The 24,922-nt window shown below is 43.1% G+C and overlaps 1 protein-coding gene across 6 annotated transcripts in view; it reads left to right on the top strand.

Annotated features, from left to right (window-relative positions):
- The window catches only part of TNRC6B (trinucleotide repeat containing adaptor 6B), a 262,575-nt gene that overhangs the window by 188,322 nt on the left and 49,331 nt on the right, over positions 1-24,922 (top strand). For 5 of the 6 annotated variants that reach the window (XM_070371534.1, XM_070371536.1, XM_070371535.1 and 2 more), the window contains 7 exons: positions 1,322-1,343; positions 8,520-8,861; positions 11,195-13,543; positions 16,274-16,432; positions 19,843-20,018; positions 22,243-22,317; positions 23,457-23,502. In XM_070371534.1, coding sequence (XP_070227635.1) covers positions 1,322-1,343; positions 8,520-8,861; positions 11,195-13,543; positions 16,274-16,432; positions 19,843-20,018; positions 22,243-22,317; positions 23,457-23,502 — 3,169 coding nt within the window. The remainder of the gene's footprint in view (positions 1-1,321; positions 1,344-8,519; positions 8,862-11,194; positions 13,544-16,273; positions 16,433-19,842; positions 20,019-22,242; positions 22,318-23,456; positions 23,503-24,922) is intronic. The other variant, XM_070371539.1, reaches the window with a different exon arrangement.

Genomic DNA, 24,922 nt, shown 5'->3' with positions numbered 1-24,922 from the left:
TATGATTACCAGCCACAAATAATCAGAGCTCTTCTTTTCTATAGGAATATTTTGGTTACAGAAGTTGGAGGACCAATACAAAAAATTTTTTTTGAAGATTAGCAATTGGGAACAAGGGGTCAAAATAACCCATGATCTCAATAATGTGATTTAACCCCTGTTGGAATTCTGGTACATTTCCTTTGGAATGTTTTCTTATTCATGACCTTTTGTGGTTTTGTTTAAATATTACAGGGCATGGATAATTAGATGCCCTCCTTTATTTTCCCCTCTTAATAGCAGAAGAGTTTTCCATGTGGCTCCTAGTCATCATTTCCAAACTCTCTCAAAACCCATTATTATATTTAGGATGGCCAACCTTTTAGGCTAATCACTTCCAGAAATGTATTAGTTACTATATAAAGAAATACTTTCAACAAAGTAGTCTGTATTTGTTCAAATTTATGTGTGTCTGTATGCTCAGTCACTCAGTCATGTCCGACCCTTTGCAACCCCATGGACTGTAGCCCGCCAGGCTCCTCTGACCCTGGGATTTCCCAGTCAGGAAAACTGGAGTGGGTTACCACTTCCTTCTCCAGGGGCTCTTCCCATTCTAGGGATCAAACCCACATCTTTTATGTCTCCTGCATTGGCAGGCGGGTTCGTTATCACTGCTCTACCTGGGAAGCCACATTATGATTTCAATCTTATTTCACATTAAATTTTCTATAAACTTTGATAATTATAATAGCAAACAGTTATTGAGCATTGCTATAGGTTATCTGGCTTAATCTTTACAGCAGTCCTTTGCAGAGAGATAACTGTTATTATCTTCATTCAACAGATAAACAGAAAACTGAGATCACACAGACAGGAGGTGGCAGAGCTTGGTTTTGAATCCAACTTTCCTACTGTGATCTCTGATGCCTCTGAGCGTGGGCCCTTAAACTTTGCTTTCTAGATTTGAAGTCAGGTGTCTGGGTCCATACTCACAGGGAAATCTTTTTGTATCTGTGGTTAATTTTGTTCCTGGGCCTTACATCCATTTCCTTTTCTGGATGTCAGAATGGGAAACATTATCCCCAGTGCAGGGACCGCATTATTTATCAAGAGTGAATGCTTTTTGTCTTAATTTTTGGACTCTTTCATAATGACGGTCATGTAAGTTACAGCCACACATATGGCCATTGTCTTTAGAGGGATGTCTGAGCTGACTTTTTCTGAATTTTAGCTCTGCCTATGTATCTGACAGCTTGAATTATTTGAGATATCAGAATTACAGTAATCTTATATGCTGGTTTAGAAAGCAAGTCTCATTTACCTGTATCTGTTTATTTTGTAGGTCACGGAACAAAAAACCAAAGGTAAGATTTTCTTTTTCTTTCTTTTTAGATTTGTGCTCTTTTGTGTTTAGATTCATACTTGCTGACTCAGCCTCCAATCCACTTGATGTGTGAGGGTGGGTGTAGAGTACGGTTGGTTGTTTGTAGTTACTGAAGAGCAGTAATGACAAACTAAAAGTACTTATACTAGTGTTTCTAGTTGGCTTTATGTTTCTTCAGGAGGCAGGAGAGTAGATAGAGTAATTCCCCATTTTAAAAGTAAGGAGGTCATGATTTTGAACAGAACCTTTTCAGAATTTTTCTTAGAACAATAACAAAAGCAGCACACTTGCCCCTACTTTACAGATCGCAGCTGCAGAGAGTTGTTAGCCATCTTGATCCGTGACAGGCATTGAGTATGAAAACGAGTGTTATATTTAGGATGGTCCCACTGTCTTCTGAGCTAGAGCCTGGAATATGCTTTTTGAAAAGATAATGTACTTTACCTCTTAGAAAATACTGATATGTGGTAAACAGAAGCAGATATCCCTGAGGTCATTCTTAACCTCTAATGGTCTGTGTGTTTTCACTTCTTTCTCCTCTGTTACTTTTGACTATGCGGTCTTGTCTGGTGATGGTCCTGCTTTTGGTGAATCCCGTTAAGGACGAGAGACATCATTCCTTGAGACCAGTGTTGTAGCCTCTATCCTCGCCCATTTGAATATGATGTTCTCTCCTAGCATATGCACTCGAATTATCTGCATAGAGCTGTCAAAATACCCAAGCCTGTTCTCTTCCCACACCTTCATGGTCCCAAGCCACAGCCATAACAGGTGTACTTAGGGAAGTTCTGTAGATGACCACAGTATGTCCCAGATTGAGAACCACTGTCCTAGATGAAGGGAATTGTGATAACCTGGGGGAAGATAGGGTCATAGAGAAGCCACGGCTTGATGAGAGCTTCACTGAGGACTGGTTTCTTCATTGTTCTGTTTTGTTGGACTAAGCATGTCACACAGTGACGGAAGACTAATAAAGGCAGTACTAGTTTCTTACGAAACTTAGTTCAGGAAAACAGATTCTCAGATGAGTAGACATTACTGCCGTATATTTCTAATCGAAAGGCATTTCAGGGAATTCCCTGGTGGTCCAGTGGTTAGGACTCCATGCTTCCACTGTAGGGGACAGAGGTTTGATCCCTGGTCGGAGAACTAAGATTATGCATACCTCATGGTGCTGCCAAAAAAAGAAAAAAGGGAAAGAAAGGCATTTCAAAGGAGAAAACAGTCTAGAATTTTGTACTGATTTATAAAATGAGCAAAACTTACTAGTTGTAATTATTTTAATTAGTTAAATAGCGTTCTCCCTTTGTACTTTGTCAATTCCTAACCCGGAAATAGGCATTATTTTGAAAGTATCTCTGTAAATTACTTGTTTGAAATATAAATTATACTTTACTAGAGAAATAGAGTTATTGATCATGAAACAGTGTCCATATTTTCTAAACCAACATACTATCTAGGAAAGGACTTTGGCATTTAAGTGTTTTTATAGGACTTTTTAATGACTTATGGGGACAACAGATGAGAAAATTGGCATTTTCCTAAAAAAATCCAGACTCTGTGGTTACTGGAACACAGTGGTTGGGTTCCTGGGCCTGGCCACAATTTTTAATACTTGTGAAGCCAAGGACCAGTTGAGCTGTTGAAACAAGCTGCTCTGTATGTTAAGTGGTGTTTCTATTGGAAAACTGAAAATCCGCTAGATTTTTCTTTCTTTTTTTATTTGTACCAGGTCTGTTCTTAGAATCACATTCCTCTTTCCTCTGCCAAAGCCTTAAAAGTTAAATTTTCTTTTTTACTTCTACCAAAGTTTCCCTCTGTTTAGGGTTTTTCTTATACCTACCATAAAATGGAGTACAGTTTCACAGTTTCCATATTCCCTTCAAAAATTAAAGTAAAATAATTCTGAAGTGAGCCGAGAGCCTGTTTTGATTCTCACAATGGATTTAATTGTTAAAACCAGAGAATAAAAATAAAAATTATCCCTGAGATATGTTAGACCATAAGAAAACGGAGGCCCTGATCTTTTTACCTTTTTTTATCCTATTTTACAGCCGTATCTTCATCTTTGTTCCCAGGAGTCTGCCCGAATCCCACTCCTCTTCCCTCAGCTGATGTTTCTGGGTCCTGTTCCTCTTCCCAAAGATGATGCCTGCCTTGGGCAGCCTCCCCTGAATTCTGAATCCACCTCTCTTTCCCCAGCAGATCCTATGAGAAAAAAAGAAAAGACTGTGTTGGTGTCAAGGCTCTGGTTGTACAGAGAGAACTGAAGTAAGATTTGTCCATATTTTGGAGGAAAAGTAGATTCAGTGTATACTTTTTATCCTCCATCATTTTTTTTTTAAAGGGTGAGGATTTTTGGAGAGAACAGAACGGGGCTTTCAAGTGGGGGTGATGGGCATGGGCTGGAACTGGGCCTGCTACTCAGGTAACAGATGCTGAAAGGTACTTAGGTAGCAACTGATCTTGTTTGTTGGGTGTTGGTCTTGGAATTGGACACGTTTGTAGGATTGATGTAATAGACCAGATTTAACAGGGATGAAGGATACAATTAGGATTAAAGAGGTAGACTGTGTAATGGAAGGGTTTGGACTTAACCATCTAGTGTTGTTGCGAAGGTACTAGGTTTTAGGGTGACGTTGGCTTAATGGAAGTTACTAATATGAAATAATTGATTTATAGAAACACAACTTTAAGCTACATTACTAGAAATACAGTATCTTGGCAGGGATTTGCAGTTCCTATACTGGGCACCACTCTATGGAAAGAAACAGAGATCAACCTCTATTGGATGGACCTTGAGAAGTTTGGGTCAGATCAATCAAGGAATTGAAACTTTTGTCCCCTCTGGGAGGACTAGACACTGGAAGGGGGGAGGGAATGTTTAACCCCCAAGGAAAGGCTTCTCACATGGGGAGGCTCTGATAACTTCAAAGATCTGAAGGACTTTGGTGCCTGACACTTAGCATTCCCTTGGTAAATGTCTGTTGGTGAGTCAAACAGGGAAAAACTTCTGGCTCAGTATAAATTAAAATTTTTAGATATTGTTGTCCAAAGCAAATTCATAATCTTTACCCACCTGGGACACAACGAAAAAACAATGTTTTCCCATCATCATGTCTGGGATGATGGACCATTTTATTCCACTGGCCAAAACGCTTATCTTTGAGTCTATTCCAGAAATCCTATTACAGCCACTACATGGTGCTCATCGTAATAACCTTCAGTTCAGTTCAGTCACATCCGACTCTTGGCAACCCCATGAACCACAGCACGCCAGGCTTCCCTGTCCATCACCAACTCCTGGAGCTTACTCAGATTCATGTCTATCAAGTCACTTATGCCATCCAACCATCTCATCCTCTGTCGTCCCCTTCTCCTCCTGCCTTCAATCTTTCTCAGCATCAGGGTCTTTTCCAGTGAGTCAGTTTTTCGCATCAGATGGCCAGACTATTGGAGTTTCCGCTTCAGCATCAGTCCTTCCAATGAATATTCAGGACTGATTTCCTTTAAAATGGATTGGTTGGATCTCCTTGCAGTCCAAGGGCCTCTCAAGAGTCCTCTCCAACACCACAGTTCAAAAGCATCAATTCTTCGGCACTCAGCTTTCTTTATGATCCAACTCTCACATCCATACATGACCACTGGAAAAACCATAGCTTTGACTAGACGGACCTTTATTGGCAAAGTAATATCTCTGGTTTTGAATATGCTGTCTAGGTTGGTCATAGCTTTTCTTCCAAGGAGCAAGAGTCTTTTAATTTCATGGCTGCATGTACTAACCTTGGGTCTACTCTAATTTGAGCTTCCCTGGTGGCTCAGTGGTAAAGAATCTGCTTGCCAGTGCAGGAGATGGGGGTTCAGTCTTTGGGTCGGAAAGACCTCCTAGAGAAGGAATTGGCAACCCAGCCCAGTATTTTTGCCTGGGAAATTCCATGGACAGAGGAGTTGGACATGACTTAGCGACTAAAACAACAAACAACAACTAGTCTAATTTATTAATATTTAAGGCAGGCTCCACCCCCACCCCCGAGGTTCAACCAGTTCCCATTAAACTGGGAACAAAATCACTAATGATTTAATGAGGAGAGAAGCTTCCAGTGAGATGATTTGGGGAAAAGCCAGTGTGCATTGAGTTTGGGGAATGAGTGGAAGGTAAAGAAACAGAGACAGTGCTTAGAGGTTGCTGAACAGTGTTGAGCTTGCATCGGCCACTCTATGTGTCATCAGTCTTTAAGATTTTTTTGTATTGCACTAATTATTATTCACCAAGAAATTCTTCAGTCTAAAATAATGTCTTTTGTAGAACATGTTTGTATTTTAACTATTACTTTTAAAAGATTACTGGAAGATTTTTTTTTTGGTTTTGTTTTTTAATGTTTGATACCATCAAGGTATTTAAAGAAAATAGTTTATTGGTCCTGCCCATCTCAGAATTTTCTTAAGAAAACTCTTATCTGAAAAAGCATCTTATTGAAGTTTTTCAGAAGTAGAGGCAATTAGAAGTTCAGACTATAAGATGAGATGAGATTGGTATAAAATAATGGCAACAGAGAAGGGGAGAAGATTGAATCATTAGAGGAAGTAAATGGTTTTCGGAAGTAAATGAATGGAAATTAGAAAGTAGGATACCCAGTTTTTTCCACACTGTCTTTATTCCCCCTTTGAAGCAGAGATCAGGTTTAAGCCACAGACCTTTTCTCTGGAAAATAAGAAACTATGCCTTTATTTTGAGCAGCTCATCTTCAGAAATATTTGTACCACAAGCTGCAAACCATTAAGATTCAGAGAGAAAAGAGACGACCTGAAAAGTAATTCAGACTTAATCATAGTTTCCCTCTCCTCAGTTATCCCTGATGTTCTGGAGTATGACATGATACCTGCAGGGATTCTGATGTCTCTAGTTGGACTTCAGGATGCAGGTTGGCTTGGACATCCTGCCTAACTTCTGCATTGCTCTCCAGTTAGTGCTTAGAGTGTAAAAACTCATTCAAGCTCTGAAACAGTTCGCTGTTAACATGTACTGCAGGCAGGCTTTTTCTGACAGTATCCTAGAGTTTTGAATGATTGATCTCCTAGGAGGGAGCACTGTGTTGGAAGGATAGTCAAGGGGTAGCCCCATTTTAATATGACTTTATTGCTTATGGACCATTGTTCCTCTAATGTGATGGTGGGGAAATGCCCTGGGAGCTTTGCAGGGAATCTTATACAGTGTAGGATGTCTACCAGATTTCTTCCACTGTGCTATGAGTGATTCAGAGTTGGGGCAACTGATGTTCAGATCTCAGCTCTATAGGCTCTTCTTACCATGTCTGATTCTATTCTAGGGAAATGAGTGACAAACCTGGTTACTTTAAAGTGGAGATTCTAGTCTTTTTATAGAAGGGTGGCCCTGTAGAAACATAATTCCTTCTGGCCTAAAAGCTAGTTGGGAAGAATTTTCCCCAGCCTTCATCAGCTTCTTGTTTATTCTCATAGTAAGAGGAGAGGAGATTGGGAATGCCGTGTGCTATGGAATCTTCCAGACACAGATAGAAAATGAATCATTAAATAATTCATCTGTATTCATCCATTTGTCAGTCATTTATACATTGGTCTTTATAAGTCATGCAAAGTCCACTATATTAATAATACTGGGTTAGCCAGAAGTTAGTTCAGGTTTTTCTGTAAGATGTTATGGAAAAACCCAAATGAACTTTTGGGTCAACACAATATTAGGCAATGGCCTATTTATTTTCTCGAGAAATATATTTATTTATTTATCCATTCATCCTCTCACCTCCCTTCCTTCCTGGGAGGCACAGTACTGCTTCATGGTTGGCTAAGGTTAGACCAGGGGTTTAAGCCTTGAAGTTATTTCAGGCTCTTACTCTTTTTTCTTCTTGTTACTCATAATGTTCCCCAGTGTTCAGCGGGTGTAGATTGGGCCCCCTGATTTCTGATGATGTATCTCTCTCATAACGGAGCCAGTTCAGTGAACAACCTGCTGACCCAGCATCATTTTAGCAGTCAGAACAATACTGCCACCACGGCTGGCCCTCGCATGACTCTGGGGGTCAGGGATTCTGGCCTCAGAGTCGTTGGAATTACCAGGCTGATGGTTTCTGTATTGCTGCCAGAGTGTGCTGCCAGGTAGATTTTCCTGGAAAGGGTGGAGTCTTTTGGTAGGATGAAGTGAGGGATTTGCCAGTCCAGAAGAACTTTCTCCACTGGGTGAAAGGGAAGCCAGAGGGTCCAGCAGAGCTTCATAGTCATCTCACATATTCCTCCCATCCTTCTTGTTTGCCATTTTACAAGGGAGGGAAACCTTAAATATTTAAACAGGAAAAATATCTACATTTTGAAATTTTTCGTTTAAATGAATAGTTGAAAAAAATACACATAAGGTCCACTTATTTTTTTTTTAATAAAAGCAAAGAGATTTATAACATTTCTAATATTTACACAGAATGCCAAGCAAGTGTCTTTAAGTTCAGCTGGCTGTAGAAACGAAAACCACGTTGATCTTGAGATTCTGTAAGCCTGGTTTCCCCTTAGGGGATATATTTTGTGCCGGGCCCTAAGGAAAAAAGGTGAAAGATGGGTTCTTGGCCATTGAGGGTCTTCTGACCTGGTGAGGAGAAGGATCTACAAATGGATAATCTCCATATAAACAGTTTTTTCAGTGGCACAGAGATGGACAACATGGTCCAGGAATGCACATGAAGGGGGCTGAGCATACCTAGTCCAGGGACTTTGGGTAAAGTTTCTTTAAGGATGTGGATGGAGAGAAAGGGCTGTTGGGCTGAGAGCCTTGAACCTTTCCCCAGGGATTTTGCCTGGGGTCTGTGTGCACCTGACCTGCTAGGCAGCCCTTCAGAGGGCTCCACTATTGATTTAGGGGAGTGAATGGTGCTTCTTTCCTTCTCCTCCTTAGTTAACGGAATGTCATTCTGTGATAGCGCAGTGTTTGAATCCTTGTCACCGTCACTCTCCACCCTTAGCTCTCTCCAGTAAACTGAAGGTGCTGAAGGATCTGGAAACATCATGTCCCTCAGAGTAGGATGAAAGGAGCATTGTCTTATTGGAACCTATCTCATGGACACTTTCTTGAAAAAATAATCTTCATAAAAATACACTGGATTTCAAAGGCTGTTTCCTCATCTCTCTCTTTCAGTGCCCGAAGTGACGAAACCAAGTTTAAGCCAACCAGCGGCCGCCAGCCCAATTGGCAGCTCTCCATCGCCACCAGTCAATGGTGGCAACAATGCCAAAAGGGTGGCAGTGCCGAACGGACAACCGCCAAGCGCCGCCCGCTACATGCCTCGGGAGGTGCCGCCGCGATTCCGTTGCCAGCAGGACCACAAAGTGTTACTAAAACGTGGGCAGCCCCCTCCACCGTCCTGCATGCTCCTCGGGGGCGGGGCAGGGCCTCCTCCCTCCACGGCGCCCGGAGCAAACCCCAACAACGCACAAGTGACAGGAGCGCTGCTGCAGAGCGAGGGTGGGACCGCGCCAGGTGAGCGTGCCTCGGCAGGCGGACGGGGTGAGGGGGCCCGGGACGGCTGCAGGGGGCCAGCGCGCCACTCTGTGTTGCCTGTCTACTGCCCACAAGAAGCGTTGATTATGCAGACTTAGTTAGTGTTAGACACTGGGTCATGTCCGACTCTTTGCGACCCCATGGGCTGTAACCTATCAGGATCCTCTGTCCGTGGGATTCCCTAGGCAAGAACACTGGAGTAGGTGACTATTCCTGTAGACTCTTGGGGTTATTCAGAAGATGGAGGAGGAGCCCAGTGTGAGATGTGTACCAGCATTTCTCTCCTGAAACTGGATTTCAGGGTCTGGTGAGTGTGCTCTTGGCCTGCTGCTCTTTGTCCACATTCTTTGGCTCCTTTTTTCCCTTCTTAGACGAGAGCATTACAATTCAAGCCCCCATAGCTCCAGGTGCCTCTTCAGGTGTGAACTGGGGCGACTAGAAATGAGACTAGTGCAGAGGCTGGTTCTGAATCTCAAGACGTGCATGTTTATGTTCCTGGAGCTCTGGGAACAGAGAGAGAATGGTCTCTTAGATTATAATGGAGAACTTAGGGGGAATTCCACATAATGCCATCCTTTTACCAGATTTCTAAGATCAATGTTTCTTTATAGAGAGCCCTGGATTTTGAGCTCTGTTAAAAACTGTATGTAGGTATAAGGAATCTTTACCTGAAGGGCTCTGCTGGAAGTTTTGAGAGTTTTTTAATTGATGAATACTTAACAGCCAACAGCCAAGAACTTCCAAATATCATCCCCCATTTTTTAAAAAATTGTCAAAAGATTTCCACTTATTCTTACAAATGTTTTTTTGAGACTACATTAAAATTCAGAGCTTGAAGACCATCAAGCATTGGCAAAGACAATGAATTGGTGGTTGTTAATGGTAGGATGCTTTATTCTAGTTCTAATTTGGACATAAAATTGCCTAGAGAATTTTCTTTTACCAGCTTATGTGCAAAGTAAAGATGGAGAGAAAGCTGGCAGTGACACAGGCCTTCATATAGAGACAAGCCCTGTTCATGAGGCTTCCTTTGGTAGCCGTCAGGACAGGCCCAGCCCAGACAGAGAAAGGCCTCCTGGCCCTTCCTTCCTGGCCCCTCGTCACCAGCTGCAAAGGGAAGTGTGAGGGGGTGTTTGTGTCGGGCACTTCAGCAGCTGAGTCTCGCCAGGCCTGGACGTAGACGTGGGTCCAGCATGAGTCACTCTTCTGTTTACATTCTTAAAACCGAGGAGGCCCCTGATCTCAGGAGTTTGAGATTCCCCGCTTCCTTCCTTTATATGGCGCTTTTTTTTTTTTTGAACTTCATATTGATTTAAAGCTGTTTGGTTAAAAAGAACTGAAATAAGTTTAGAGGAAATTATTGGTCTTAAAAACAGGTCATTCCCCCTCCCTCCCGCACCAATCAAATATGCTCTGAGCCAGACTCTTTTTATCAAGTTCCTTGGGCATGCAGACTGATTCATGCTTGTCTGCCCCGGCATCTAGCTGGGTGGGCATTCATCATTCAGCAGCTGCTTACTGAGCAGCAGTGCCTTGGCTGCCACATGGAATTCAAACGTTAGCAAGATAGGTCTCTGCCTGGAGGGCATTCATGTGAGGGAAGGAAGAGGTAAATGCAATACACGGAGCAAAACAGCTCCAGACAGAGAGAGGCTGTTTTCAGGTGGCGAGCTCAAAAAAACTTCATAGAGGTGGCACTTGAACTAGGCCCAGAAAGATGGATAGATTTCAGTGTGTGAATTCCCAAGGAAAAACAATAGAGGCCCATGGGGAATAGAGCCGGGGTGAGAAGGTGCAGTTTGTAGAGTGTGGGCATCATCAGAGAAAGCAGGGAAAGAGGAAAATGGAAAAGTCAATGGGTCCCAGGTTGTGGAGCATCTAGGTCAGACCTCAGGCCCAGGAGTTTAGCTTTATTCTTACGCACTACGAAACTCTCCAGTGTTCTCCATAGAGCAGTGATATAATCAAAGGTGTGCTTTATTAATACTAGGGGTGTTTAGAGTGGGTTGTAGCTGTAAAGCAAGGATAGGCTATTTACTGCATTGTCTCAAGATACGGGAAGCTCCTTCTCTGTCCCTGGAAGTAGCACGAGGGTAGCTTTGAGAGGCCCTGGGGGTTAGAGTTAGCAAATACACCAGCCAGGCAAGACAGAAGCGACTTCTCAGACAGGCATGACACAGTTAAGCAAGGCAGGCAGTGGGCAGAGAACTAGTTTGTGGGGAAGTGACAAGCTCACTTTTGGGGCAGTTTGAGCTTGAGGTGTTGAGATGATGCACGTGCCACTGTGATTAATGACACCATCTCTTTCTCAGAGTCAACCCTTGGAGGTGCTGCTGCTTCAAATTATGCAAATTCCACTTGGGGCCCGGGAGCCTCCTCCAACAGCGGCGCCTCCCCCAACCCCATTCACATCTGGGACAAGGTGATTGTAGACGGGTCTGACATGGAAGAGTGGCCTTGCATTGCCAGCAAAGACACTGAGTCTTCTTCCGAAAACACCACCGATAACAACAGTGCCTCAAACCCTGGCTCTGAGAAGAGCACTCTGCCAGGAAGCACCACTAGTAACAAAGGAAAAGGGAGCCAGTGCCAGTCTGCAAGTTCCGGGAACGAATGTAATCTGGGGGTCTGGAAATCTGACCCTAAGGCTAAATCTGTTCAATCTTCCAACTCTACCACGGAGAGCAACAGTGGACTAGGAAACTGGAGGAATGTGAGTGGTCAGGAGAGGATTGGACCTGGCTCTGGCTTCAGCAACTTTAACCCAAATAGCAACCCATCTGCCTGGCCAGCGCTGGTCCAAGAAGGAAATTCTAGGAAGGGGGCATTGGAAACGGAGACGAGTAATTCCAGTGCACAGGTTAGCACAGTGGGTCAGGCATCCAGGGAACAGCAGTCAAAGATGGAAAATGCGGGTGTTAATTTTGTTGTCTCTGGCAGAGAGCAGGCTCAAATTCATAACACTGATGGACCAAAAAATGGAAACACTAACTCCTTGAACTCAAGTTCACCAAACCCCATGGAGAATAAGGGAATGCCCTTTGGGATGGGCTTGGGGAACGCCTCCAGGAGCACTGATGCCCCTTCACAAAGCACTGGAGATCGAAAGACTGGGAGTGTTGGATCTTGGGGTGCAGCTAGGGGGCCTTCTGGAACTGACACAGCCTCTGGACAAAGCAATTCTGGAAACAATGGGAACAATGGAAAGGAGAGAGAGGACTCCTGGAAAGGAGCTCCTGTTCAGAAATCAACTGGGTCAAAAAGTGACTCTTGGGACAACAATAACAGGTCTACGGGTGGGTCCTGGAACTTTGGCCCTCAGGACTCTAATGACAACAAATGGGGTGAAGGGAACAAAATGACATCCGGGGTCTCTCAGGGAGAATGGAAACAGCCGACTGGGTCTGACGAGTTGAAAATTGGAGAATGGAGTGGTCCAAACCAACCAAATTCTAGCACTGGAGCATGGGACAATCAGAAGGGCCACCCCCTCCCTGAAAACCAAGGCAATGCCCAGGCTCCCTGTTGGGGAAGATCTTCCAGCTCCACGGGAAGTGAAGTTGGAGGTCAAAGCACTGGAAGCAACCACAAAGCAGGAAGTAGTGACAGTCACAATTCTGGCCGTCGGTCGTACCGGCCCACACATCCTGATTGTCAGGCTGTCTTGCAGACTCTTTTGAGCCGAACTGATTTGGACCCCAGGGTGCTCTCAAACACTGGCTGGGGCCAAACTCAAATTAAGCAGGACACAGTGTGGGACGTTGAAGAGGTGCCAAGGCCCGAGGGGAAATCTGACAAAGGAACTGAGGGGTGGGAGAGCGCTGCCACACAGACCAAGAGCTCAGGGGGCTGGGGAGACGCACCCAGCCAAAGCAATCAAATGAAGTCTGGATGGGGAGAGCTCTCAGCCTCTACAGAGTGGAAAGACCCCAAGAACACAGGAGGCTGGAATGACTATAAGAACAACAACTCTTCCAACTGGGGAGGAGGACGACCGGACGAGAAGACATCTTCCTCTTGGAATGAGAACTCCAGCAAGGATCAAGGGTGGGGAGGTGGACGCCAGCCCAACCAAGGATGGACTTCTGGAAAGAATGGTTGGGGAGAGGAGGTAGATCAGGCGAAAACCAGCAATTGGGAAAATGCTGCAAGTAAACCTGTGTCCGGGTGGGGCGAAGGTGGGCAGAGTGAAATCGGGACTTGGGGGAGTGGTGGGAACGCAAGCCTGGCTTCCAAAGGCGGGTGGGAAGACTGCAAAAGGTCTCCGGCATGGACGGAGACAGGCAGACAGCCCAGTTCCTGGAACAAACAGCACCAACAGCAGCCGCCGCCACAGCAGCTACCACCACCACAACCCGAGGCCTCTGGCTCCTGGGGAGGCCCAGCCCCACCACCTCCAGGCAACGGACGACCTTCCAATTCCAACTGGAGCAGCGGGCCGCAGCCAGTAACCCCCAAGGATGAGGAACCCAGCGGTTGGGAAGAGCCATCCCCACAGTCGATCAGTCGGAAGATGGACATTGACGATGGCACTTCCGCGTGGGGAGACCCCAACAGTTATAACTACAAGAATGTGAATCTGTGGGATAAGAATTCCCAAGGGGGCCCAGCACCTCGAGAAGCAAACCTGCCTACCCCGATGACCGGCAAATCAGCATCAGGTAGGCGATGGCTTTTTCTTACAGGTTTTGTTGAAGAAAATCAATCCTAAACCAAGGCATTTTTATTAAGAGGTATTTATTGAACTTAGCTTCATTTTGAGACTCTTTCCTGCTTTAACTGTAGGCTGTTGTCAACAAAAGCTCTCTTTACATCAAACGTTGGTGACGACAGATGCTGGTGGTACATGGTAATGCTCTTTCTTGGCAGAAGGGAAAGGTGGCTTCCCTGGGTTAGTCTCCCCCCTATTTTATTTTTTATTTTTTTGGTAATTGTATCGGTTTGCAGAATCGAAAACATTTAGATTTTGCCAAACAAACTCTGCTCTAGATTTAAAAATAAAGAATTAAAATAGGAGCAGAAATAGACCTCATTTCCGTTCCTGTTCTGCCTGTGGACATATCCTCTGTGCTGCTCTTTCCCCAGCACTGGGAAGCCGTCTGTGTCTCTTCTTGCAGAGGCCATCAGAAAACAGAGCCAAGCTGCGATCTGGAAGGTTTCCATCACTTTCCAGATGATTTGTAACAGTTAACCTCTGGAAGTGGCAAACTTTGTTATGTGGAGATTGTTGTTGTTGTTCAGTCACTTTTGTCTGACTCTTTGCGACCCCATGGACCTCAGCACGCCAGGCTTCCCTGTCTTTCACTCTCTCTCGAAGTCTGCTCAGATTCATGTCCATGAGTCAGTGATGCTATCCAGCCATTTCATCCTCTGTCGCCCCCTTCTCCTTTTGCCCTCAGTCTTTCCCGGCATCAGGGTCTTTTCCAGTGAGTCAGCTCTTCACATCAAGTGGCCAAAGTATTCCATCACTTTCCAGATGATTTCTAACAGTTAACCTTTGGAAGTGAAACACTTAGTCATGTGGAGATTATCTCATGATAATCAGTTGTTCAGAATTAAACTTTCTTCCCTCCTCCTTTGGATAAGAAACTGCTGCTGCTGCTGGTCGCTTCAGTCGTGTCCAACTCTGTGCGACCCCATAGACGGCAGCCCACCAGGATCCCCCGTCCCTGGGATTCTCCAGGCAAGAACACTGGATTGGGTTGCCATTTCCATCTCCAATGCATGAAAGTGAAAAGTGAAAGTGAAGTTGCTCAGTCGTGTCCGACTCAGTGACTCCATGGACTGCAGCCAACCAGGCTCCTCCATCCATGGGATTTTCCAAGCAAGAGTACTGGAGTGGGATGCCATTGCCTTCTCCGTAAGAAACATCATGCCTAGTAAATTAAAAGTAGTGTTGATAAAAACTTATAAAGGGAGGCGATTTTAAACAGTTTTTAAAAATATAGTGCCCGGTGATGGTTCTTAGTTTGGCATTGGCAACTTGAATGCCCTCATGTAAACCAGCAAATTAAAGGGATGCACCTTGCAGCCATGAAATTAAAAGACGCTTACTCCTTGGAAGGAAAGTTATGACCACCCTAGATAGCATATTCAAAAGCAGAGACATTACTTTGCCAACAAAGGTCCATCTAGTCAAAGCTATGGTTTTTCCAGTGGTCATGTATGGATGTGAGAGTTGGACTGTAAAGAAAGCTGAGTGCCGAAGAATTGATGCTTTTGAACTGTGGTGTTGGAAAAGACTCTTGAGAGTCCCTTGGAGTGCAAGGAGGTCCAACCAGTCCATCCTAAAGGAGATCAGTCCTGGGTGTTCTTTGGAAGGACTGATGCTGAAGCTGAAACTCCAGTACTTTGGCCACGTGATGTGAAGAGCTGACTCATTAGAAAAGACTCTGATGCTGGGAGGGATTGGGGGCAGGAGGAGAAGGGGACGACAGAGGATGAGATGGCTGAATGGCATCACCGACTCCATGGACATGAGTTTGAGTAGACTCCATGAGTTGGTGATGGACAGGGAGGCCTGGCGTGCTGCGATTCATGGGGTCACAAAGAGTCGGACACGACTGAGCGACTGAACTGAACCCTTAATTTGTTTGCATTATTTGAGTTAAAATGAATCATAATACTTAATTTTCCACTCTCCAAAGTAAGTCTCATGTTCAGTGAATCCAATTATGAAATGATTACTTTTAACTAGTTCTGGATTTTTAATATATATTGAAAAGAAAACAAAAGGAAATGAACATTTGCTCATTAATTCCCTATCTAGAACATGTAAAAAAATTTCTTCATATAGTAAAAACCTTCAAACTATAGAGAAAAGCAAAAGGTAATAAATGAAAGAATCTTAACCTTTAGGGTCTCTCCTTGCAGGTTTTAGAACTTTGTGTGCCAATCAGAAATTCTGTTCATACCTATAGCAGAATAGGTATATTTTGGTACAGTAGGGGAAATTGTGCTATATACACTGTTCTTCACCACGCTGTTGTCATTATTCTTCAAAACTTTTCATGTTAACACATTTCTGTCTTTTCAGTGCTTCGTTCGTATATAGTATTCACTTGATGGGCAATTCACGATTGGTCTGACTGGTCCCCGTTTCATAGATATTTAGGTTGCTTCCAAATATTTTCTGACAGTGATGCCATGAGCATTGTTGTACATGTAATTTCATCTACTTTTGCAAGTACATGTATGGTATAATATCCTGGCGGTGGAATTACTAGACCAGAAGTTAAAGTGCCAGTGCCAGGTGTCCTCCATATAGGTGGTGTCCACATTTCTATTTCCACCCATAGAATTCAGGAGGTCCTGTTCCTCCTCCCTTCACCCCTGCTGGATACTGCAGCGTTCATAAATCATTCTTTGAGATGCATCTCCTTTCTTTACAGTCTGGAGCAAAAGCACACCATCTGCTCCAGATAATGGTACTTCAGCTTGGGGTGAGCCAAACGAAAGCAGTCCTGGGTGGGGCGAGATGGATGACACGGGAGCGTCGACAACAGGCTGGGGGACTGCACCCTCCAATGCTCCAAATGCCATGAAACCTAGTAAGTACACGGCATTCTTTTTGAGGGAGTCTCTGTTAATTAGGAGAGTCACACATTTGGGGGAGGGCTGTTGTTACATTATCAGTTCAACGAGGTTCAGGGCCTTGCATCTTTAGTAAATGGTTAGCAGCAAATGATGGAGACTTGGCTTGGCATATGTAAAAATGCTTACAGTGAACTGAAAGTCATAAGTTAGTATTATTGATTTCATTTTTAAAAAATATTTACTCTCTCAGCTATGGTGGGTCTTAGTTGTGGCACAAATGCTCTTCCTTGTGGCACGTGGAATCTTAGTTCCCCAGCCAGGGATCAAACCAGAGCCCCCCTGTATTGGGAGCATGGAGTCTTAGCCACTGGACCACCAGGGAAATCCCTCCTTTAACTTAAGTTTAATGTCTGGCCAGAACTGAAATTTTGATGTGCCTTTTCTCCCATAGTAAGTTAAACATTGCTCACTATATCTATTTTGCATTTCTACTCTCGTGTTGGTATAAGTTAAAAAAAATAATAATTCCTGGCATTTAACATGGAACAAGGTCTCTGCTGCCCAGTGACTTCATCCTTCTGCTCCTTTCTTTCCCCTTTGTCTCTCTTCTCATAGTCCCACCCACACAGGGACATTTAAGGTTTCTTGAACCCAAAAAAGATTTCTTCATTTCAATTTTTTAAACAAAGCACGTCACACTTATTCATATTCACTGACAATCTAAGCTATACTTGATCCAGCTGGCAATGTGTACTCAGAGTAATTTGCAAAACTTCGTAAATGGATGCTGCAGGACTTCCCATTGGATGATCCTCAGTTGAAAAATTTAATTTCAAGTGCCTGTTGTCACTTTTTTGTAGTTTTCTTAAGAAGTATTTCAACGTCTCTTTTCTACCGTATTGCAGAGTTACAGGATTGTCTTTTGATTAAAAAAAGTGGTCAGACTGAATTCTCTGAATTGGAACAAGAATAAATTCCATTGTCAAGTTTATTTTATAATGTTTATGATTCTGACCATACCACAGAATGGAGTATCATCTTAGCTCTCTGTATTCTGGAAACTCACTCTTGTGCCTGTGTAACTTGACTGCATTTTGAAAATGACAAATCTCCTTCACTTCATAGAAACAGCTTGATAAAGAATTTGATCTTGTCTTGAATTTCATTGTAAAATTGGTTCTATCATCATGGGAAATACCATTCTGTAGACTTGGAATAGATCCAGAATGCTGTGGAAAGGCATAAACCAGACCCTTGGCACAAGGAGGCGCTTTAACAATACTTTGAAGATTTTTATGTGTCTTTCCCAACTTCGGGATCATCTTTCTTCCATCACAGAAATCACTTTTCTCCAGATTAAAAAAGGCTTCTACTCACTGGGATCATCTATATCTATAGCTAAAGCTGTAGTTACCTTTCCCCCTCCTCTGGGTAATTTGAACGTGTAATAGTCAGGGGAAGGGGCTAGATAGTCACAGCCTACTAATCAGTGCTTATGGTAATTTAACCTGTGATCTTGTCTAGACTATAGATGTCTTAAATCTGGTGTGGACTCCATGACTTCAGTATTGGAGCTCTCTATTTTTTTAATCTGTCTACAAGAAATTGTTTGTTAAAAGTGCAGCTCCTTTTTCTCGAAGAAGGGTTACATGGATGTCTTTCTTCTTTAAAAGGGTCAATATGTCACTTATGTTAGGTCTTTAATTCCTGTTGCTTGTCAGAGGATGTATAAAACCTATGCTTACGTAATAGTGGGTAACCTCCTGTGCAGGAGAAATGGTCCTTGTTATCCAGAAGCGGGGAGAACAGCCCTCAGGCCCTGCCTCTTGCCACTCAGTCACAGAGCCCCTGCAAAGGGGGACACTTAGTGAACCCCATAGAGGGTTCATCCCAAGGTTCACTTGGGCATTGCTGGGAGATGATGCCACCGTCTGAGGAAATTGACTACCTAGCTGTCTGCCTACTTGATTGATGCCTGGATGGCATCATAGGCCTGGTCCCAGAGCCTGGCAGCAGAAAGACCTGGTAAAGCCACTTTTCTGGCTCTAGATTCTTCGTGTGAAGCCATCTGAATCAAATAACTCCCTCCATAAACGTCTTGTCATTTTGTTAATTGAAGGTGTGGATGGAGCTTCTGGGCTTCTCAGAATCTGGCAAAGAATCTGCCTGTAGTGTGGGAGACCTAGGTTCAATCCCTGTGTTGGGAAGATCCCCTGGAGAAGGGAATGGCTACCCACTCCAGTAATCTTGCCTGGAGAATCCCATGGAGAGTGGAGCCCAGCCTATTACAGTCCATGGGGTTGCACACGGACTGAGTGACTAACGCTTTCATACCTTTTCATGGAGCTTCTAGGTGGGATAGTTTATTTCCTTTCTTCTGTCATTACCAGAAAGTGTATCCATACAAAATTTTCAGAAGGAGATTAAGGATCTATCCCAATCTCCAAATTCAAGATCTTTGTTTAAGGGGAAATGTTGGTGAAATTGACTGTGGAGCCTGATGATGACCTAGTTCCTTGAACAGTTGAGCACTGGTTTCCCTGTCTTTGTTCTCCCTTCCATGTTCTGTCTCCTACATTTCCTCCTCCTGTCTTTTATTTTATTTACTTATTGACTATTTATTTATTTAGCTGGACCAGGTCTTAGTTACAGAATGTGAACTCTTATTTGTGGCATGTGGGATTTAATTCCCCAATCAGGGATCAAACCCAAGCCCCCTCCATTGGAAGCATGGAGTCTAGCCACTGAACCACCAAGGAAATCCCTCCTCTGCCCGTCTTTAAAAGCCATTGCTTATACGTTGTCTTTGCCTAGGATCTTTTTAGTATCCGGTACATTTCAAGTGTGTAAATCTAGTAACTTTCAAATTTTCATGGCTATTTCTGAATTTCTCTTCTTTCACTGTAATTTTGATATTCAAAATCTAGTACAGTTTTCTTTTTTCTGTCCATCTTTCATGTTCTTTTCTTTACCCCAAATAAGGTTGACAGTTGTTTTTTATCCTGCCTCATATTTGTAAAATCCGTTACAAAGTACACCGTGTATTTCCTTTCAGGAGGGTAAAACTAAGCAGTGCAGTACAACATTCTCATTAAGAGTAACAGATTTCTTTTAATTTAAGTGTGAAATTTCTTGTAAGTAGTGATAGGTTCTTTTCGGTTGGGGGATTTCTGTCAACACTGTGTAAGGGGAAAAATCATTGAACTAGAAGCCAGGAAATCTTGATTTGTGGTTTATGAACTTACTGTGTATGTTTGACCCTTTTGGAGTTTCCATTCTGCTCTCTCAAGTTGGGAGAATATTTGCCTCGCCATACAGACAGATACTGGATACAATTACAAATACACTAAAATGCTGCATTTATAAGGAATGATCGTTGTTATATATAGCCATTGCATACAGTTGGCTCTTTCTTTTCTTAAAGATTCCAAATCTATGCAAGATGGCTGGGGGGAGAATGACGGGCCAGTGGCAGGAACTCGCCATCCCAGCTGGGAAGAGGAGGATGATGGAGGAGTCTGGAACACTGCCGGCTCTCAGGGAAGCGCTTCCTCCCACAACTCAGCAAGCTGGGGACAAGGAGGAAAGAAACAAATGAAGGTAGGCCACGTTAGAGGTGCCTGAACTTGTGTATTCATTCTTAGAAGGCAGAACTGAGAGTGTTTTAGTGGAAGAAGCCACGGAGCTGAAGACCTTGCCGTCCTCAGTGATGGAGAAAATACTTCAGAACACGTAACTGCTTCCTCTTTACCCCTCATCTTCCCTACCTTGACGTCTCTAACTACAAAATCCTCGCTGTGGATAAAATGGAATTTTCAGAGAAACAAGATTTGTCTTCTTACTTCATTTTCCAGACTTTCAGGACACCCTTTATAAATGTTTTACGCTTTTGTGTTCTAAAGCCTGATCAGTCCTTAGAGTAGGTCTCCCTGAATATGTAGAAGGGAAACCACAGTAATACAGTTCCTCCAGCAACAATCAGCGTGACTCATTTTTGTCTGATTTGGGAAATTCCAAGGCCCAAAATCCTTTCTTAACAAAATGAGGTGCCAGTGCATAACCCTGCATTAGCAGCTAGGTGACTTATCTCCATCCTGTACCAGTTGTGTCCTACACTTTTTATTTTCTGGATTGTAGAGCGACTTAGTTTCTCTTTTGATTTTCATAGTTTAATGACTGGTTTTCAATCTAGAACCTGAATGACTCTCAGTAGAAGCCCTCTTTTTTCATTCCAGCTTCTCATTCTACAAATACATTAAGGGGAAAAAAGTTGGGCAGCCACGTATGTTATTTCAGCACGGGAGCCTTGCTGCTCTAAGAAACACTTCTTAACTAAAACTCCTGGTTTTCAGGTACTGGACGCCATTTTAGAAGGTCCTCAGTTGACCAGGGGCTGTACCTTCATCCCCTTCACTTATGGGATTTTGTTCTGAATACAATTACTTTCTTTTATAGCCTGAGAATGCAGGTTGTTTCTGTTAGAAACATTTTGTTTAAGCTGTCATTTACAGTTTTCCCCCATAAAGGACTTTTATTTTCTTACTTCAGTCACAAAAGAAATTATTCCGTGAACTTTCTAACATTTTTAGTACATTTGCATTGTCTAGTCTACTGTGGCTTTCTTTTTATTATTTACAAATTAATAAAGAGACCGGATCCTAGGAAGACTGCTGAGGAAGCAACCAAGTGAAAGGTACTAGCCCCTCAGGGAACGGCCAAGATTCAGGGAGTCTAACTAGGAATTAACTGTTTCTGTTCCATGACTGATGATTCTGACGTTTCTTATTGTGTGTGTGTGTGCATGGGCACGTGCGTATATTCCAGTACAGCTGACGTAAAATTGACTATCTTAACCAATCATAAGTGTACAGTTCAGCAGCATTAAGTGCATTCACATGGTGGTGCTGTCATCACTGACATCTGTCCACAAAGCCCTTCTCATCTTGCCAGCTGAAACTTTGTACCCATTAAACAGTAACTACCACTCCTCCCTCCAGGGAGGGCTTTTTTGACCTTTAAACCTATAGAGGTACCTTAACACTTTTAAAAATAAAATTGACATGAGCCATAGCATCAGAACACACAGAGAATTTTTACCTGGAGAATGCACACGTGCACAAAGCCCCATCATCTCCAGCCCCTACCAGGTTCCCATCATAGTTCCACTCACCTTCTCCATAGAAATAAAACTGGAGCTGATGTTCAGCAGAGAAATTAGTTTGTCCCCTAAAGAAACAAACAAAAACCCGCCCCTGCCTGCCTTTGCCGTAAACTTGGTGATGGTGTCTTCTGCTGACTTCTTTCCACTTTCCACAGAACCCCGTGTCGTTAACACTCTGAAACAAGCAGATGAAAGTGCTGTGTGGATGAGCTCCTCCTTGTATCCACACAGAGAGTAATGACCAGTTTAATAGGCTCCTTTCCAAATAACATGCACTGGCATCAAACTTTTTCTTGACTCCTAATAGAAACCAGCTTGGGTTACAAGGAGAAACTGAGAGGGAAAGTACTAGCTTGCAAGCGTTATATTTTACAAAATCTGATGTTGATCCTTTATAGGGTGAAAGCCCTAGCTGACCATTTATTTTTCTAGTTACTTCTAACTCAGTGCAGTGAATAATAGAACAAGAATGAAAACATTAATGTAACTAAGGCCTGTTACTTTTTTATACTAACAGATCTATCAAAATAACTATAGTTAAAGAGAAATAGTTATGGTTGAAAAAGGTAAACTCTTGGTTTTACATTTTTAGTCATTACTTTTGCAACCCAGGAAGTTGAAATCAATTATTTGATTCTGAGGTTACATATTTCATTTCTGTAGTGCTCACTCAAAGGAGGAAACAGTGATTCATGGATGAATCCTCTTGCCAAACAGTTTTCAAATATGGGATTGCTGGTAAGTTTTATTTTTTCATAGGTGTACTATATCCCAGCTTTTACATTTAGTACAAATTTTAAGACCACTGCCATACATAGGACAAAATTACAGATTTAGAAACTGGTTATGCAACATTCCTGATCTGGATGAGGCAATGTTTCTTCTCTGTTCCTTTTTTCTTAATGAAGTACTCCAGTATTTAAAGGTTACAGCTTTTAAACGTGTAGCCTTTGTATTCTTTCCTTAGAAGGTTAGGGAAGAAAGAGCCAAGGACTTAAAATGTGTATAACTTTTGCTGACTACTGTACCATCTTTAATATTTTATTTAAAAAAAAACTAGCCATAGTAGAATGACTAGGGAAACTATTTGTGATTAATTATATAGACAGTTTTTGTAGAGCTTCTAGTTTTTTGGTCTTTGGGGAGTAATATGGGTCACCGTGTCCCTGGTTGCCAAAAGACAGATGACTTGGCTGCACATTGCAAGATTTGATGACTTGACAAGTCACGAGAAGAAGTTGTCATCATTTGGCTGCCACTCATGAAATTTGATCCCGAGCCGGCTGGAACTTGAGGACAGGGGTGTATTTCTCCAAGCAGCTGTTTAGCTATCACTCTGTCCATAGATTTATTGAAGCTAATCTGATGTGAAAACTGAATTTAGGAATAGAGGCACTGCTGCTGCTACTAAGTCATGTCAGTCGTGTCCGACTCTGTGTGACCCCATAGACAGCAGCCCACCAGGCTCCGCCATCCCTGGGATTCTCCAGGCTAGAACACTGGAGTGGGTGGCCATTTCCTTCTCCAGTGCGTGAAAGTGAAAAGTGAAAGTGAAGTCGCTCAGTCTTGGCTGAATCTTAGAGACCCCATGGACTGCAGCCTACCAGGCTCCTCTGTCCATGGGATTTTCTAGGCAAGAGTACTGGAGTGGGGTGCCATCGCCTTCTCCATAGAGGCACTAGCAGCAGTGAAAATTACTCATATGAAAAATGTTACTGTCTTCGTTCCAGTTGAAGATACATTTCCAAGGACCTGGTATAGTCCTAGATGTAAAGTAAGAGTAAGCTGTGGTTCGTTCATGAATAATGCTGTTTCTTCTCTGATTTAAGTGTTTAATTCCAGACTTTAATCTTCCCTCCCTGTTTTTCTTTTTTCAGAGTCAAACTGAAGATAACCCAAGTAGCAAAATGGATTTGTCTGTAGGTGTGTATCCTTCCACTAAACGAGTGAAATATGTTGTTATTTGTGATCCTTTGTTGGGATCCCTGCTCACTTTGAGTTGGGATGGGTGCAGTTCCTAGACTCATATTCCAACTTGCTCTACGGAAGGTACCATGCTCGACACTAGGTAGGGATTGAAAACTAATGACGACAAGAACCAAGAAGTGTAAATGAGTGTAAATGAGGGGTGTGTGCCAGGTGTGAACAGTTGAAAAGCCACTGGTTCACCATGGAGAGCCTGTGTACCACATAAAGGAGTCGGCCTTTGCTCGGCCCTTGGCACTTGTTGGCGTGGACGAGTGTGTGCTCAGCTTTGCCAGATCCTCCATGTTCTCAAGAGAGGCCAGAAATTCTTCTATGGTTTTAGTTTTAAATATTGAGAACTAATCCAGATTTAAAAATAAAAAACAAAATGTTGTGGCCAAACACAAGCTGTCTGTGACCCTGCCAGAGTCATTCTCAGGTGGCCAGGCCTGTCTGCACCGAGGTGTCATCAGTTCAGTCACTTCAGCTCAGTCATGTCCGACTCTGCGACCCCATGGACTGCAGCACGCCAGGCTTCCCTGGCCATCACCAACTCCCAGAGTTTACTCAAACTCAGGTCCATCAAGTCAGTGATGCCATCCAACCATCTCATTCTCAGTCGTCCCCTTCTCCTCCTACCTTCAGTCTTTCCCAGCATCAGTGTCTTTTCCATTGAATCAGTTCTTCACATCAAGTGGCCAAAGTATTAGAGTTTCTGCTTCAGCATCAGTCCTTCCAATGAATATTCAGGACTGATTTCCTTTAGGATGGACTGGTTGGATCTCCTTGCAGTCCAAGGGACTCTCCAAGAGTCTTCTCCAACACCACAATTCAAAAGCATCAGTTCTTTGGCACTCAGCTTTCTTTATAGTCCAACTCTCACATTCATACGTGACTACTGAAAAAACCATAGCTTTGACTAGATGGACCTTTGCTGGCAAAGTAATGTCTCTGCTTTTTAATATACTATCTAGGTTGGTCATAACTTTTCTTCCAAGGATCCAGAGTCTTTTAATTTCATGGCTGCAGTCACCATCAGCACTGATTCTGGAGCCCCAAAATAGAAAGTCTGCACTGTTTGCATTGTTTCCCCATCTATTTGCCGTGGCGTGATGGGACCTGACACCATGATGTTAGTTTTCTGAACGTTGAGTTTTAAACCAACTTCTTCACTCTCCTCTTTCACTTTCATCAAGAGGCTCTTCAGTTCTTTTTCGTTTTCTTCCATAAAGGTGGTGTCATCTGCATATCTGAGGTTGTTGATATTTCTCTCAGCAATCTTGATTCCAGCTTGTGCTTCATCTAGCCCAGCATTTCTCATGATGTACTCTGCATATAAGTTAAATAAGCAAGGTGACACTATACAGCCATGACATAA

The sequence above is a fragment of the Bos mutus genome, chromosome 5 (genome assembly GCF_027580195.1).
Source record: "Bos mutus isolate GX-2022 chromosome 5, NWIPB_WYAK_1.1, whole genome shotgun sequence".
NCBI lineage: Eukaryota > Metazoa > Chordata > Mammalia > Artiodactyla > Bovidae > Bos > Bos mutus.
This window is presented reverse-complemented; position numbering and strand designations above follow the sequence as displayed.